The following is an 18501-nucleotide window of genomic DNA, read 5'->3' as shown; positions in this document are numbered from 1 at the left end:
AGTTACAACCCTAGTTGGAAAAGCAAGATGCTATAAGCCCAAGGGCTCCAATAGGGAAAAATAGCCCAGTGAGGAAAGGAAATAAGGAAATAAATACATGATCAGAATAAATTAACAATAAATCATTCTAAAAACAGTAACAACGTCAAAACAGATATGTCCTATATAAACTACTAACAGCGTCAAAAACAGATATGTCATATACAAACTATAAAAAGACTTATGTCAGCCTGGTCAACATAAAAACATTTGCTCCAACTTTGAACTTTTGAAGTTCTACTGATTCAACTACCCGATTAGTAAGATCATTCCACAACTTGGTAACAGCTGGAATAAAACTTCTAGAAAAGCTGGAGAAATTGTCCTTGTCCTTGTTGACTTTCCATCATAACAATACGCAGCAACTCATAAACAAACTATTTATCATGAGGCTCAATACTACACAATATTCTAGAGGTTTTATTCCAGCTCTGACAAAGATGTGGAATGATCTTCCTAATCCGATAGTTGAATCAGTAGAACTTCAAAAGTTCAAACTTGCAGCAAATGTTTTCATGTTGAACAGGCTGACATGTCTTCTTATAGTCTATATATGAATTATCTGTTTTAATGTTGTTAATGTTTTTTTTTTTTATTAAATATTTCATTTTTTAATTTTTCAATACTTATATCGTTTATGTATTTCCTTGTTTCCTTTTGTCACTGAGCTATTTTTCCCTGATGGAGTTCTTCAGCTTATAGCATCTTGCTTTCCCAACTAGGGTTGTAGCTTGGCTAGTGATGATAATAATAATAATAACAATAATAAAAATAATCTGAAATGTAGTGTCAGCGATTCACGTAGCAGTGCAAGGTTCTTGGTAACCTTTTTCCAAGGTGAACTCAAATAAAAAAAATTGACAAGATTTGAATCTAGTATTCTGTTCATGATTATAACACAACCAAGGTCTATATATACCAGGTCAGCCAATGCGCAGCTTAAGCTGTGAATCACCCATACTGTGACGTCAAGCTTCCCCGTCTCACACACGTGGGTAAACAAAACAAAGGACCGTTACCTTGGTTAGCTACCTATAGAGGTAATGTAAACAATAGGAGACGCTGTGTCCATTATCATTTTATTCATTCATTCATTCCGTCACTAATAATGCCAAGTGACTGCGCAGTATTTGGCTGTTATAATAGACATGATAAAACTAAAAGCTCAAACATAAAATACCATCGCTTTCCAAAAGAAAAACCATACATAGACCATGGGATAAATGCATGTTGCCGTGCAGACAGAATTAACGTTGTGGATGCTACTGTTTGCTCGATTCATTTCAAACCAGGCGATTACAAAGATGACATGAAGTCTAGGTTACTAGGTATTGAAAGTCCTAGAAATTGACTACCTACTTACACAAACACTAAATCAAGATTGCCTTGAACATTTCTTTGGGTGTATAAGGCAAATGGATAGGCACTATGATCATCCTCAGGCTGTGAACTTTAGATTTCGGCTAAAAAAAATGTTTCTAGGAAAGGAAATTGAAGTATTAAGTGAAAAGTGTAATATCACCACCGTTGAAAAATCTCATGAATCAGCCAGACAATGAATCTATCACGAAAGAAAGGGTCTTAGCGTTAGAAATATGCCTAACAACGCAGATATTCTGAAATTTAGATTTTGATTTAGAGAAAGATGCTTTAGACGAGGAAGAAGACCTTTTGAGAGCAAATAAAGAAATAAAGAAAGATATTGGGGGAGTAATTAAGGAAGAAGCTCTTAAATACATTGGTGAATATATTGTAAAGAAATTGTGTAAAATATCCTGAGTTAGGAAATAAGACTGAAGAAGTGCTAAGGAATGATACTTGGATAGCATGTGTTAATCGGGGGGAATTACATGCACCTCCTAGTCATTTTTTTTTTCACAGTTGTTAATAATGCAGGGAATTTTTAATGCTGTACACGGGGAAGCTCTCATGGAGGGAAAAAATTGTTTTAAAAAGCTTTATTTAAAATTAAAAGTCTGGTATTGAAGTTCCTGACGATGTTATTGCTTTTTTTGTTAACATATCGGTATATTTTCGAATGTGATATCTTAATAATTTGATAAAGTATAGAAAACCTCAAGGATAACCATGCAGGGAGGCCCTAAGAAAAAAAATGAAAGTTGTAACTTAATAAAATATTTTCCAAAGGTAAAATGTTGTTTTATTTACATTGACTGTGTGATAAATCTACGTTCTTAATGGGTCTCGCCAACACTAAGCCCCTTCAGATGACGTAGGTGCGCAGAAGAGGCTTAAAATCGGTACGCTGTCTGGCTGACCTGGTATATCTGGACCGTGAACACAACTATCCCCTAGACTTTGCTGAAGAGTTACTTTCTTAAATCTTCATAGCACTGAAAAATATATCTTTTACTAGCAAGTTTACCATTCAACATAGTGTACCATACTTGTATAAAAGTCACACATACAAGATTAAAAGTAAATTCTTGGTCTCAAGATACTCAAACCTTTTATTTTGGATGTAAAATACCAGAGACAGCAAAGCAGTATTAAGTTCCAATTTACACAGTCAAATAGATTTTACATCTGAAGTAAGAAAACCCACTACTGTACTTTAAAGGTTTAAAGGTCGCTCATGAATGGCAGAGGCAAGGGACAGTGACATTGCCCTAGTAATCAGGACAATGCCCTAGAGACTGACCATATATTATATGATCAGCGCCCAAGCCTCCTCTCCACACAAGCTAGGACCAGGGAGGGCCAGGCAGTGGCTGCTGATGACTCAGCAGATAGACCTATAGGCTCCCCCAAACCCCCCAACCTTAGCTCACAAGGATGGTAAGGTTGCAGACACTAATGGCACTAACGAGTCTGGGCGGGACTCGAACCCCCGACTGGCAAACACCAGGCAAAGACGTTACCAATCACGCCACAGCAAAGAGATTTGTATTAAGATTTTCATTAACACAAAAAGCTACATAGATCCACTCAAAGATACCAATGGCATGGAATGTTATGATATCAGCAGGTAAATGAAGTCGTTTGTGTTTATGCAATGTAATATGCATAATTTTCAACTTTTCATGTTTTTCAAATCCTCTACTCTTACTTGTTTACCCCTAATAGACTCAGAAATCTGATATCTCTTATTTGTGTATCCTTTAAACTCAAAGTCTAAAATAGTCACGTGAATAGATTATTAATTGAAGGGGACAGGAGGATAGCAGGGAACAAGAAATATTCAAAATTGTGTACAGCATAGAAAGCACAAACTTTTCTATCTTATGCTGAATTATTACTTAGGTGGAAGGTGGTATGCTGCTCCTCAACCCTATACCATTCATAAAGTTACTATAGTCCATTTCTTTTAGCAAGTCATATTTGCACCTACTCGCAGCGGTGCCCTTTTAGCTCGGAAAAGTTTCCTGATCGCTGATTGGCTGGACAAGATAATTCTAACCAATCAGTGACCAGGAAACTTTTCTGAGCTAAAAGGGCACCGATGCGAGTTGGTGCAAATATGACTTGCTAAAAAAAAATGGACTATAGTACATAGTACAGTACTTTACTATAATCTTCACTAAGCTCTTGTTCTGGGTAGAGGCAATAACAGTGAAAGAATATATCTTCTTCTCTTTATACAAGCTTGTCCCTATTTGGGGTTGCTGCAATGGTCCTTCAGCACATTCTTCCTTTTCCTTTGGTCCAGCGCATCCTCCTCGCTCAATCCCAACTAACTTATATATCTTTTCACATAGTCAATCCATCGCAATTACCGTACTTCCCGTGTCATAAGATACACCTTTTTTCACGAAAAATTACCCCCAAAATCACCCTGCGTCTTAACACTAAGAAAAAGTTGTAGAGGGGAGTTTGACACCCCTCAAACACCAAACTATTGACTTAAAAGCACTCAAACTCACGAGAGATAGAATATAAACCTACAATTATCATTCATATAATATAAATTCATTCATTTTTATATTGCACTTCATTTAATGAAGTACAGTAGCAAATTATTATTTTTTTTATTTTTGGTAATCAGCTGATGACTCGCTAACCCCCCTTCCACAAGTAAACATGCCAACTAGTGGTCTCGTAGCAGACGACATACTATGACATAATTGTTTATTGAGTATATATCTATTTTCTCATATTTTGTTGATATATTGTAATAAAGTAATATACTGATAATGACTTTGTTGCCCGAGTTCCAAAATAATACAAACAGACAGTTGCTGAATACGTCCTTGGAAAAAAAACTTCTGTTAGTTGAGTGCAGTATTACTAAGTTAGCAGAAAAGTAACTAGACCCAGAATCACATAAACAGTAGCGAAAGTATTCCACCCAAAAGAATTTATAGATTTCTATAATCAATAACTACATTTTGTGTGAATATCTATAGTGTATATGAGGAATTTTGGAAATATCACTAGAATTTTACATCTTTACCAAAATTTTATAAAGAACCTTTGGCAACGCTGCTTTCATGTAAACAACAATTGAAACTTCAAGCACATGAGTAAACGTGTAGTAGTGGTGGAAACTACGACTGATTTAGTTGTTTCTTATAAGAATATGTAATAGAATTGGGATAATCGGCATATAGCTAATAAATATTAACTTGAACATTTCATAATACACCCAAAATAAGAAAAGTTACTGTGCCAGACAATAATCACGCAAGAGTCGCTGACCATGGATTTCTCCTAAGAAGTTTTTAAAATCTTCATTTTGTTTCTAAAACTGCTTTCCTAATTAAATGGTGCGTTTTACCACTTGTAGCGTCTTATCACACTGGAAATACGGTATATACCCTTGCGTGGCATAGCTAATTACGACGTTATCATATAAGAAGTATGCTGATATTCTGCAGACTGATTAGTTTAATAAAAAATGTAATCTTCGGTCATGCCATAGAAGGTTTTAGAGGAAGTCTACTGGTCCAATCGACCCGATGTGGAGTCGCAAAGAAAAGCACAGCGTGCATAATGACACTTCCAGGAGAAAAAGTATTTTCATTGAAGCTTGGTTTTTTCCGTAAATGCTACTGACAGTAATAAAGGTGATGCAGTCTTTGACCAAACACCAGTGGGATTCTTCTCTTGGAAAAGAGATATAGTTTTCATATTCTTGAGGCGCCATTGGGGGGGAATACATGACGTAGCCCAATGCTTCTACACCAGCACAACAGCATTACTCATTGTCGCTTGTCTCGGGTAACTGTCTGACTATATGAGAAACAAGGAACCAAGAGTGTTATAAGTCAGAGCCTCGACCTCTGTTCAACTCTGTAAAGTCTAAAAATACAGGACAGGGAAATCACAAATTTTAAGTAATTTGTATTTTTCCTAACAGTACTTACCTCGAACTACTTTCTTAGGAGTATCTGGGATCTCCTCCCAACCGACCAGAATTTTGTGTAGTTTCCCCTATCTCCGTTTTCTATAGTGGGCACCTCAGGCGGAGGAATACGCGCCATGAGGTGACCCGGGGTCAGAGAGCGCGCTCGGCCAGGTCTCGACCTCCAGTAAATTTCTGGTCGCGACGTGATTAACATCTCGCCGCGCTCTCTCTTCACCCAGTGCGACCCTTTGTGTCCCCCGACCCTTTGTGTCTCCACGCGGTCCCCACGTGTTCAATCCTTAACCCTATCCACCTCTTTCCTCTGTGTCGATTGGTGATTTAGAACAAATGGCATTTTCTTAACTCAAACTAATTCCTCACCCAACCATGCCATACCAAACCCCAGTACCCAAACTCCAGGAATGACGTTCTAAGCCTAACTAAATAAAAAATACCAAAATCCAAAGCATCGTATACATAAAATAAAGCAATAAGCAAATCTCTGGCCTGACAACCTGATCTACTGAAACCAGGGGACCCAAGGAACTAAGGTTGTCAAGAGACTTCAAAACATATCTTAAATAAAAAAAAATTAAAAAAAAGCGGTAATAACTGAATTTGATTGCCAAGTAGCTACCTCTAACACCTTGGCAACAAGAACATTTCCTATGAAAGCCACTGTAGGGGCCAAAGATTGGATATTCTGGGCTCTTGGAGACTGATCGTCACGGACCGTGGTCACCCAGTAACGACGATCCAGTCTCTCAGAATAATGGAAATCGCATTCTTGGATATTAGCTATGAAGGTTGCCGAGAACATTACAAAACACTTTCCACAACATATATGAATGTTAGCGTCACCACCAAATAGGTGGTCCAACCAATTATTATTATTATTATTACTGTCCAAGCTACAACCCTAGATGGAAAAGCAGTGCTATAAGCCCAGGGGCTCCAACAGGGAAAAATAGCCCAGTGAGGAAAGGAAATAAGGAAATAAATAAATGGAAAATAAATTAACAATAAATCAATCTAAAAAAAAGTAACAACGTCAAAACAGATATGTCATATATAAACTATTAACAACGCCAAAAACAGATATGTCATGTATAAACTATAAAAAGACTCATGTCCACCTGGTCAACAAAAAAGCATTTGCTCCAACTTTGAACTTTTGAAGTTCTACTGATCTAAAACCAATTCAGAAAATGATATTCTAAACACCTTAAAATAAATAAGAGCCATAGTAAAATATGAAGAATTTTAATGGAGCACATTACAAAACAACCAGAAATTTAAAATTTTCTTACCTCCACTTCAAATTGAGAACGTCGTCGGCAAAACCCAGGAAAAGCATGCAACAGATGCAGAGAAGGGAAGTCAGATACTCGGCAAACACTGCGTGCGGAAAGGCGCTGCTACGATTAATGAAGTGGTGGCCAAAGGGGACGCCCAGAAACAAAAACATAGTAATCAGGAACACCGAGCCACTAACCATGCCCATAGATTCCGGACTGCAAGAGATAAAAAAATATTAAACATCAATACAAATACAATATTGTTATGTATATCATAAAAAAAGTACCGTATTTTCCGTCTCATAAGACGCACCTTTTTTCACGAAAAATGCCCCCCAAAATCACCCTGCGTCTTAACACTTGAGAAAAAGTTGTATAAGGGAGTTTGACCCCCCCAACCACCCAGGTATTGACATACAAAATGTGTAGTTGTGGTGGAAACTAAGACTGCTTTAGTGGTTTCTTATATGAATCTGTAATAAAATTGGGATAATCGGTATACAGTATAGCTAATTAATATTAACTTGAACATTTCCTAATTCATCCAAAATAATAAAAATTACTGTGATGGACAATAATCACGCTAGAGTCGCTCACTAGGGATTTGTGCTAAGAAATTTTTAAAATCCACAATTTTTTTTCTAAAATTGCCTTGTTAATTTAAAGGTGCGTCTTACCACTTGTAGCGTCTTATGACACGGGAAATACGGTATTTCTTTTTCAATTAGAATATTTTATAAATACAAACCTTATATTTCTACCAAAATCTCACTACTGGATAAGCAGACTGAAACAATAAATTTCAAAAGTTTATCCATTTCAACGACTGATTCCAGTTCACGCCAAAGTAATCTCCATAATTAAAGGACGAGGGTTTGTATGGAACGGCCATTGAATCGTTAACAAGGCAGTTGGTTGACAACAGGGACAGATGCCTCAGCTACCCACCTGTCACAGGATAGCCACTTCTTTATTTAGGCCTAAGACTTAAAGGGTAAAGGTGGGAGATTTAATTCAAAGGTTTGCATAGTTAGGAAAAAAAATTACTCTTAAAACCAGTTATTTGTTCTTAAGTGAATGAACTGTATACTGTATACTGTACTGTACAGTAGAAACATTTCTTCCTTTAAAAAAGGATACTCACTCCTCAGTGGGAGGAAGTCTCATAGAAACAAACTGGAAAGTTCTTTTCTTCCCCAGATAGGTCTTCCTTCCTGGTTCCGCATGAGACCGTGGAAGGTGACCACAACATCTAATATCAAATCATTGGGATGTAGAGGCTGTTATTGCTGGTTTAAAAGGAAGCTAGTACTTGGACCAGGAAATGTTGGCAGTGTCAAAGCAATCACATCAGGAGAACGTTCCCACATGGAGCTTGGATACAAACTCTACCGACATGCTTCGTTGGCAGAGGCAGATAAGGACATTCCTAAAAGTTTAAAGGTTACTCATGAATGGCAGAGGCACAGTGACATAGCCCTATTAAGCAGGACAATGACCTAGAGGCTGACCATATATACATATGATCAGTGCCCAAGTCACCTCTCCACCCAAGCTAGGACCAAGGAGGGCCAGGTAATGGCTGCTGATGATTCAGCAGATAGACTTATACCCTCCCCCAAAACCCTCATCCTTAGCTAACAAGGATGGTGAGGTTGCAGCAACCAAAGGAACTAACGAGTTTGAGCAGGACTCGAAACACAGTCTGGCGTTCACCAGCCAGGGACGTTACCACATCAGCCACTACAACCCTAATCTGTTGAAAAGTGCTCTAACTAGAAAGATACGTCATCCACAACTTCCACCGTAGAGAGTGAATCTCTAAAACCCTACCTAAGAGGTACCAGAACAGGATATCACTCGATATAGGGCAAGAAGTAAATGCGATGATTTACTAGCCCTCAGACAGGACTTTCCTGCTATTTAAGAATTGCCTTTCTTTCTAGCACAGCCACAATCTATGAGTCTGTGTGGAAAGTGAGGAGACCTTCTTTTATGGATGGATTTTATTTATATAATTCTTATGAATTTTAGGATGCAAATCCCTTTTGAAATGCCATCTTTTGGATGCTATAAAGAAAATTTCGTAATAATTTTTTTGTACCAACTGACCTAATATTCTCATATAGCATTTAAATCACTTCAATTACATTATTTGTTCCATGATTTTTTTTTGTGAGAAAAGAAATATGAAGAAAAAATTCTAACTGTGTCGCTCTTCCAGAATAAAAGATGTGACATAGTTCCGGGATCTTCTGCATGCAAGAGAGGAAAAGAACTATGGGACCCTATTCACGCAAGAGAAGAACAAATAACACAGAGCTACAAAAAACACGTCCGACGTCCACGGGTGCTAAAAAGGAATGATGGGAGAAGGTTAGGTAGTGGTGGTGGTGGTGGTGGTGGTGGCGGTGGTGGTGGGGGGGGGGGGGGGGGAGTAGCTGTAGCGAACGACATCTCGTAGTAACGGGGGATTTTGAGGAGGGATAAGTCTAATTGGAAAGGGATCTCTGGTAGTGGTATCACTCGCCCCAGTTTTAATACCGACACCCTTTAGGGGTGAGCGAGCTGGATATATTCCTAGCATTCCATGCAACTTTTTTCTCTGGTATATTTAGCAGTATTTATACCTTTGAAATGGTGCTTTAAGGAGCATTTCACTGGGCGACACAGATCCCTTGCCCAGAAATAGATTTTTTCCTTTGACAAAATCCCTTTTTTGTAGCAGAATACCTGAATCAGCAGGCAAATGTGAAAATACAGATCAAAATGATACTTGCATTATTTGTGGAAAAACAGCAACCTCTTAAACAACCTTCTCAAGAGACCTAGAATTTCCCGGCACAAAAATGTGAACAATGGAAGCCACTAAACACTGAGTTCAGCATCCGTTATGAATGCATACAGGTAGGCAAAACATCCGGAAAAGTTCACAAAATCTACATATTAAACGTTACTGGAATTAAGTTGAAACAAGCTTAGAACTTACAGAGGAAATGTGGGACTGATAGGCCACAAGATAATAAGCACACTGAAGAAACTTTATCTTCAAATGTTAAGAGCAGTTTTAATCTCGTAAAGCTTCAGAGTTTTCTTGTGTTATCTGTCAAAAAGAATTGAAAGGAAAGACTTCTAGAAGTATTCTTAGGGAGAAAAGATGTATTAAGTTTCACAGAATTGAAACAGAGGCTGCATGGCTGACATTTGTAAAGGCTATGCCTTCTACTAGTATTATTATTAATATTATTTTTGGGCTCAGCCATGTCGTCCTGACGGAAGGTTCCTTTAGACAGCTTTCTATGGGATATTTGGCTACAGTGATACTCCCAGAGAATTAACCACAGGTTTCCAGAATTCTAACTCCTGGCGCGAGTACCCTTAATATAACTTTTAAGGATATCGCATAATATCAGGGGACGTATTTCTTGATACGACACATGGCAATCTTCACCCCGAATAGAGTTTACGCTCTGAGGAGGAAGAGTGGTGAATTTGAAGGGGAGCCGTTATTAAGGTTACCCGGTGGATCCCCTCCTAGTACTACCACGGCGTACTATTATTATTATTATCATTATTATTATTATTATTATTATTATTAATAGCCAAACTACAACCCTAGTTGGAAAAGCAAGATGCTATAAGCCCAAGGGTTCCAATAGGGAAAATTAGCCCAGTGAGAAAAGGAAATAAGGAAATAAATAAATGAAGAAAACAAGTTAACAATAAAACATTCTAAAACAGTAACAACGTCAAAACAGATATGTCCTATATAAACTATTAACAATGTCAATAATAGATATGTCATATATAAACTATAAAAAGACTCATGTCAGGCTGGTAAACATAAAAACATTTGCTCCAACTTTGAATTTTTGAAGTTCTACTGATTCAACTACCCGATTAGGAAGATCATTCCACAACTTGGTAACAGCTGGAATAAAACTTCTAGAATATTGTGTAGTATTGAGCCTCATGATGGAGAAGGCCTGGCTATTAGAATTAACTGCCTGCCTAGTATTACGAACAGGATAGAATTGTCCAGGGAGATCTGAATGTAAAGGATGGTCAGAGTTATGAAAAGTCTTATGCAACATGCATAATGAACTAATTAAACGACGGTGCCAAAGATTAATATCTAGATCAGGAATAGGAAATTTAATAGACCGTAAGTTTCTGTCCAACAAATTAAGATGAGAATCAGCAGCTGAACACCAAACAGGAGAACAATACTCAAAACAAGGTAGAATGAAAGAATTAAAACACTTCTTCAGAATAGATTGATCACCGAAAATCTTGTAAGACTTTCTCAATAAGCCAATTTTTTGTGCAATTGAAGAAGACACAGACCTAATGTGTTTCTCAAAAGTAAATTTGCTGTTGAGAATCACACCTAAAATTTTAAAAGAGTCATACAAATTTAAAGAAACATTATCAATACCGAGATCCTTTTAACATAGCCAATTAAGCACGGTGTTCTCCCACGTTGCTCTCGGTGTTGTTACCGTTTTTAAGGAATATTACAATGCAATCTCCAGCATCTTCATCCTCTGTAAAGTTGAGTAGTTAATCTTTCCTGTGTATAATTTTTGGATCCCTCCTCACAGTTAACCCTTTTACCCCCGGGGTATTTGGAAATTTCCAACCCTTAACCCACAAGGGGTTATTTTTTTCCCAGCACATTTTGCAGTATATTTTTTTTAAATTGCTCTAACAGCCTTAATTTTTGTCATAGAGAGGTCAGATTGGTCTCATTCTCTTGGAAAATGCCTGAATTTTCTCAAAAAATTATCAAAAATATGAAAAATAAATTTTTGTAGCATTTTTTTGCAAGGACATACCGGTACGTCCATGGGGGTAAAGGGATGGCTTTTGTGAAACGTACCAGTACGTCCTTTGGGGGTAAAAGGGTTAAATTAACATAATTAAGGTGTGTTAAGCGGAGCAGAGCCAGCACCGGAGGCGGCCATTTTAGGACCGCTGTCGTACGCCATAAATGCTTTATTTAGTTAGTAGTACAACGTCCCCGGTATTTAGCTATAAAGTAATTCTAACTATTTAGGCAAAATTATACTAGTGAAGATAAGATTTACACATGTAATATTTCCTCTTCTGATAAAACGTTTCGATCGTATAAGATAGGGCCTCGGTGGTACTAGCGTAGCCGAGATCCCGACTCGAGTTAGGCTAGCCTAACGCGTTTTAGTATACTTTAGTAACATTATCACCGTTTAACCTCTCGTATCGTTTTATTAATTCGGTCGGATATATAGATATCTCCTAGAATTACTATCATAATTTGATACTCTTCTCTTTTAGAGAAATGAGGATAAACCCTTCCTTCCCCCTGAGAGCCGCCAGCCCAGGCGACAACCCTATCTTTCGTCATTGCCATTGAGTAGTGTACTCCGGCTTGAATGAGATAGTGTTTTCTGTCGATCCTCTTTGCCGGTGAGTATCCCAGCTTTGAAATACAACAGTAACAGGGTGTTCTGTCTTGTTGCCGGACACGGTACCGATGAGGGAATACTCATTCCCCTGCCGGTTACACCGTTGCCGACATAGGAAGCTCGGCTTCCCTAGTCCACAACCGAAAGTGAGTAGTACAATTGCCGCCACCTTTCTCCCTTGTGGACTAGAAGACATGTCTTATATCCGACAATGTCTCAGGATAGGGAATTGTTATTCCTCTGCCGGCCAAGACGGCGCCGGTATAGAAAACTATGTTTCCTTGATTTGCAGCCGAAAGTAGGAGGCATACCTGCCGCCTCCTTTCTATGTAATATATAAGACCCTGTGGCCAGTATTCTACAATCATCCCTCTTGTCGGGCTGACTGCGTTAACATCCGGGCTCTACAAAGGCGGTTAGGTTGCCGCTTCGACCATCTCCCTAACGGAAGCAATGCTCCGGGAAAGGTTGAGCCGGCCATGACGGCTGCCGGTGGGAAACCCATTACACCTTGAGTATTCTTCAGTCCTCCCTTGAACTGCCATCCACAAACCCTGTAACAAGCAGTGTAGCCAGCAACAGAGATTGTGGCTGGATGGAAGCTAGAATCAATACATTCTCTCCCCTTCCATTTGAATCCTTATTCTGGAAAGAAGGCAGCAGAGACAGTAGTCCCTACAACCCTAATTATTGTACTAAACTATAATAATATGGTACTCCTTCTCTCCATTCTTTCTCTCTCTCTGTCGGCTAGTGCTGCCAGGTACTAGCCTAACCTGGTAGTATACGGGCAGAACTACAGTACTGTATAAGACAATACAGTAGCCAGTATTCCTGCGGTATAACAATACAGCAGTTAGAAAACTATGGTATATAATAATACAGTAGTATGAATTTCCAACATACTCTGTGTATCCTTTCACAGTCCATTGTTGAGACCGCTTAGCAAATGTTGAGGTGAAGCATTCCTTCAACATTCTGATGTATCCTAGATCATCGTAACACCAATAATTACCCAGAAATATTAATATTTTACATGAGGTGGAGTTAGTGTTAGTATGCACTGACTCCAGCTCTACGTACTAGAGCTATTCCACCCTGTATTTTCCCTAATAAGGAAATTAAAACATATTAATATTGGGGGAGGTCATACCAATTGCCTGGACAGGGAACACAGATATGTGTCTTTCCTATTTCCTTTCTAACTTACTATCCTAAGCTATATTAACAACAGTAATGTATGCTATTTAATGCATGTGAAAATATTTATCAGTGAGATAAATTACCGCATACTCATTTCACTCTTTCTTTCCTTACAGGAGGAGGCTAAGGTGAAGTGTGCAGTCATGTACTGCAACCACAAAAGCAGGGACTTTTGTGGCCACAAGATGTGCAGGTCTCATGCCCCCTGCTCCATCGCAACTGAAACCCTGAGGTATTGGGATCCGAAGGGTTGCACCGTCTGCTCGGCCTTGATCCCCAAACGACCGAGTCGAGGGATACTGTGAGGAAAACGCTTCGAAAGTGGTTAAAAGGGTTCCACAAGAACTCTCCGGGACCTTACCTATCAAACGAAGCTACTTCTGTTCCCTAAGGCCCAATCCGACGCGGTTGTGCCTCAGGCACAGGTCAAGCCTCCCTTCATCCAACTGACGATAGAGGCTGACATCAACAAGGCTCTCGAAGGCATGGACATCCATCAAGAACGGATGTCAGAGGTGTCCTCAGACACCGAAAAGGATCTTCTACAAGAAAATCCTGAAGAAGAAGAGGCCCAGCCACCCGAGGAGGAAGAAGGATCCGTATCGACAATAACGGAAGACCCTTAGTTTTCTATGACGGCAAATCAACCTGTGCCGTCAACCTCTTCGGCCCCAACTACTCAATCAGACCCGCTGTTAACCAAGGGCGAAGCGCTCATGGCACAGCTGCAACTGATGATGGAAACGATGCGCAAGGAAGAACAAGAGATGAGGAGGGAAGTCAGAGAAGCGCAACGCTCGGCCGCTTTCAGCAGCTCTCACAAGCGTGTCAGAGTCTCCGACTTACCCCAGAGCTCAGAAACCAACCCCTGGAGGTATGCGGAGTATATGCCCATGATGAATGGGGGCCAAACCCCTCGAAGATCTCCAATTCTGGCCTAACATTTCTGCTTACCCAGAATGCTTCGTGAGATTGCGGGATGAACCAGCATCTTGAGAGGAGACAGAACCTAAGGAGGTCATGATCTTTGAGCATGACGAGGCGCAGGCTCTCTTGACGAGTAACCTAAAGAAAGCCGGCTATACCAACTCGAAGGTTTCAGCTTTGAGCAAGAGGCACCCTTCCTTCCTTGCTCCTTCATCCAGAGGTTTTCCCTTTTCGGCCAAAGCTCTCAACTGCGTGCTAAAAGCAGTTGACGCGGGCAAACCATGCCCAACGCCAGAGGAATGCAGACCATTGTCTCTAGCCCTGCCTACCAACGAGAAGGAATGGAAAGAGGTTCATCTAACCTTCTCAATCTCGAAACTGGATCCAGAGATAGCAGGACAACAGTTCAATGAGAACCTTTCAAAGTTGTCGGAACATCTTCTGAGAAGGGAACAGGAGACAAAAGAGAGACTAGCCGCCTCGGTCTCTCCAGAACTGTATGGAGATGTGTGCAGGCCTCTCGAGCACCCCAGATATGTACACGGTCCTAGCCAAGATGCACATGGCTACCCTCGTGAAGGACATATTCGCTTTCGTAAAGGCCAGGAGGGCCTGTAGAGAGCATGTGTTTGCTAATGCAACGGTCAAACATGAGCCCAGGAAGCTGATTACTTCATGTATCTGGGGCAAGGACCTCTTCCCAAAAGAAGTAGTTGCTAAAGCCACCACAGAGAATAGGACGGAGAATAGGAATCTTCTCCAGAAGTGGGGCATGTCTTCCTAGAGGAAATCATCCTTTGACGCTGGTCCCCAACCCAAGAACAGGAAGACAAAGAAGCCACGCGTGCCTCATAGAACTACACAGCATCCTACGGTTACCATGACTATAGTGCCCCAAATGGTTGCCCAGCCGCAAACCATCTTTCAAATGGAGCCCCAGCAGTTGGTAGCTCAGTCGCCAGCCTTTAATCCAGGCTTTGAGAGGCACACCACTACTTTTCGCCCTAAAAGTAGAGGCTCTAGAAGAGGCTCCTCAAGAAACCCCTCAAGGGGTAGAGGAGGACGTGGTCAGGGTAACAAACCCTCCGGATCATCTCAACAATGAGATGCTCCAAGCAGGAGGAAGACTTCCACTTTCGGGATCATTGGACCTTCGATCCTTGGGCCCACGTCCTAATCAAGAATGGACTCGGGTTGAAATGGAACAAAACTCCACCCGCTTTTCCTAAAATCTTCCAACACTCCACCCCCTTATTGGAAAAATATACCTTAGAACTCTTAAACAAAAAGGTAATAAGGAAAACAAAGTCCATCAAATTCCAGGGAAGGCTGTTTTGTGTTCCCAAGAAAGACTCGGACAAACTCAGAGTCATTCTAGACTTGTCTCCACTCAACAAGTTCATCAAGAACAATAAGTTCTGGATGCTAACCCTACAACACATAAGGACCCTGTTACCAGAAGGGGTGTACACAGTCTCAATGGTAGTAGGACAGAATGCCTAAAGACATAATGTCTAAAGACAGAAAGCCTAAGGAAAAATTGGCTTATTCCTCAACACGGACAAAATGCCTAATGGACAAAATGCCTATGAACAAATGCCTAATATAAATTTTGTCCTTAGGCATTCTGTCTTTAGGCATTATGTCATTAAGCATTCTGTCTGCTCACGGGTCTCAACAGACCTAGCAGATGCTTATTGGCACCTACCAGTCAGCCGCCCCCTCTCCTCCTACCTGGAATTCAAACTACAGAAGACAAATTATGTCTTCACAGCCATACCTTTTGGACTAAACATAGCCCCAAGGATATTCACAAAACTTGCGGACACAGTCGTCCAACAGCTAAGCTTAGAAGGCATTCAGGTAGCAGCATACCTGGACGACTGGCTGGTGTGGGCAGCATCCAAGACAGCTTGTCTGCAGGCAGCCACAAAGGTGATCCAGTTCCTGGATAATCTGGGCTTCAAGATCAACTACAAGAAGTCTCGCCTCTCTCCAGCTCAAGAGTTTCAATGGTTAGGAATCCATTGGAACTTGCAGTCAAACCGCCTCTCCATCCCACCGAAGAAGAGGAGAGAGATTGCGGGTTCTGTCAAGAGACTACTGAAATCCAACAAGATTTCAAGACGCCAACAGGAAAGAGTACTGGGCTCTCTCCAGTTCTCAGTAGTGACAGACCCAGTGCTGAAAGCACAACTGAAGGATGCGTCAAGAGTCTGGAGAAGATACGCATCAAATGCTCGAAGAGATCAAGAGAGATCGACACCGACCTTACTGCGATTGCTTCTAAGACCGTGGCCAAAGGTCAAGAGCCTAACAAGGACAATTCCCTTACAACCACCTCAACCTTCAGTGGTCATCCACACAGATGCCTCACCGGAAGGATGGGGAGGCCATTCCCATCAAAGGAAAGTACAAGAGAACTGGTCGCACCAGTTCAAGACCTTTCACATCAACATTCTGGAAGCCATGGCAGTCTTCCTAACATTGAAGAAACTATCCCCTCACAGATCAGCCCACATCAGGCTGGTCTTGGACAGCAAAGTAATAGTGAAATGTCTGAACCGACAAGGCTCGAGATCGTCCTACATCAATCACATGATGTTAGCCATCTTTCACTTGGCAAGGAAGAAAAGATGGCACTTATCAGCAGTTCACCTGCAAGGGTTCCACAATGTGACGGTGGGCGCTCTATCCAGGCAAAAACCAATAGAGACAGAATGGTCCCTGGACGCAGACTCATTCTCCTTCATCTTGGAAAAAGTCCCGGAACTGCAGATCGACCTCTTCGCAACGAGCGACAAGAAACTACCTTGATATGTGGCCCCATACGAGGACCCTCGGGCAGAAGCGACGGACACCATGTCTCTCGATTGAAACAGATGGAACCATATCTATCTGTTCCCACCAACAAAAAATCCTGCTGAAGGTCCTCAACAAGCTGAGATCCTTCAGGGGAACAGCAGCAGTAGTGACCCCCAAATGGCCCAGGAGCAACTGGTTCCCTCTAGTGATAGAACTGAAGCTGAAGCCGTTTCCTCTACCGAATCCAGTTCTATCCCAACTGGTTCAGAAGTCGACTGTCTACGCTTCATCATTGAGAACCCAAAACCTACATCTCATGATTTTTTCGCCTTAGCGGTCAAGAAAAGGTTCGGGATCTCAAAAGACAACATCGACTTTATAGAAGAATACAAGTCAAAGTCAACCAGAAGACAATATGAATCGTCTTGGAAGAAGTGGGTCTCCTTTGTCAAAGCAAACAGACAGGCAAAAATCTCGATACACTTTTGCCTTTCCTTCTTCATCCATCTTCATGAAGAAGGCCTGGCTTCCACCACAATAACTACGTGTAAGTCAGCTTTGACTAGACCTCTTCTTTATGCCTTCCAGGTGGACCTGTCAAACGAAATCTTCAATAAGATTCCGAATGCATGCGCTAGACTTAAACCAGCAACCCCTCCAAAGCACATATCATGGTCCTTGGACAAAGTCTTGCACTATGCTTCGAACTTGAACAACGAAGATTGTACCCTAAAGGATCTAACACAGAAAGTGATATTCTTGTTCGCTATAGCCTCAGGGACTAGAGTTAGTGAAATAGTAACCCTATCAAGAAATGAGGGCCACATTCAGTTCACAGAAATGGGAGAACTGAATCTCTTTCCTGATCCAGCCTTTCTCGCCAAGAACGAGCTACCCACTAAGAGATGGGGTCCTTGGAGAATCTGCCCGCTAAAGGAAGATGTCTCTCTATGTCCAGTAGAGTGTCTTAAGGCCTATCTTCGAAGAACTTCAGATTTCAAGGAGGGACAGCTCTTCCTAAGAGAAACCTCAGGATCAAACTTATCCCTAAAACAACTGAGGGCGAAACTCACCTACTTTATTCGCAGAGTGAATCCTGACAGTACACCCGCAGGTCACAATCCTAGAAAAGTTGCTTCCTCGTAAAATTTCTTTCAACATATGGACTTTGATAGACTCCGCTCATATACAGGGTGGAAATCTTCTAGAGTCTTCTATAAACATTACGCGAAGCAAGTGCATGAAATAAAACACTTTGTAGTGGCGGCAGGTAGTGTTATAAAACCTGTCGTCTAGTGCTGCGATGAACAGTGGACTGTTTGGGACTTGACAGTGGACTGGGTGAACAGGTATTACCATCTTTGAGTGTAATATCTTTTATTGAAAATCACTATGGTGATTCTCGGACTGTTCTATAGCGTAGAATCTAACCAATAACACCAGTGCCGTGTGAACATTCGTGCACAGTGTTGAA

General features: G+C 40.8%; 1 protein-coding gene across 3 annotated transcripts in view; it reads right to left on the bottom strand.

The window, feature by feature from the left end:
* Alg7 (Alg7 dolichyl-phosphate N-acetylglucosaminephosphotransferase) overlaps positions 1 to 18501 on the bottom strand; it is an 81535-nt gene that overhangs the window by 38174 nt on the left and 24860 nt on the right. For all 3 annotated transcript variants that reach the window (XM_068356156.1, XM_068356158.1, XM_068356157.1), the window contains one exon: positions 6658 to 6861. In XM_068356156.1, the coding sequence (XP_068212257.1) occupies positions 6658 to 6861 (204 nt within the window). The remainder of the gene's footprint in view (positions 1 to 6657; positions 6862 to 18501) is intronic.

This window comes from Palaemon carinicauda, chromosome 32 (assembly GCF_036898095.1).
Source record: "Palaemon carinicauda isolate YSFRI2023 chromosome 32, ASM3689809v2, whole genome shotgun sequence".
In the NCBI taxonomy this organism is placed as follows: Eukaryota; Metazoa; Arthropoda; class Malacostraca; order Decapoda; family Palaemonidae; genus Palaemon; species Palaemon carinicauda.
This window is presented reverse-complemented; position numbering and strand designations above follow the sequence as displayed.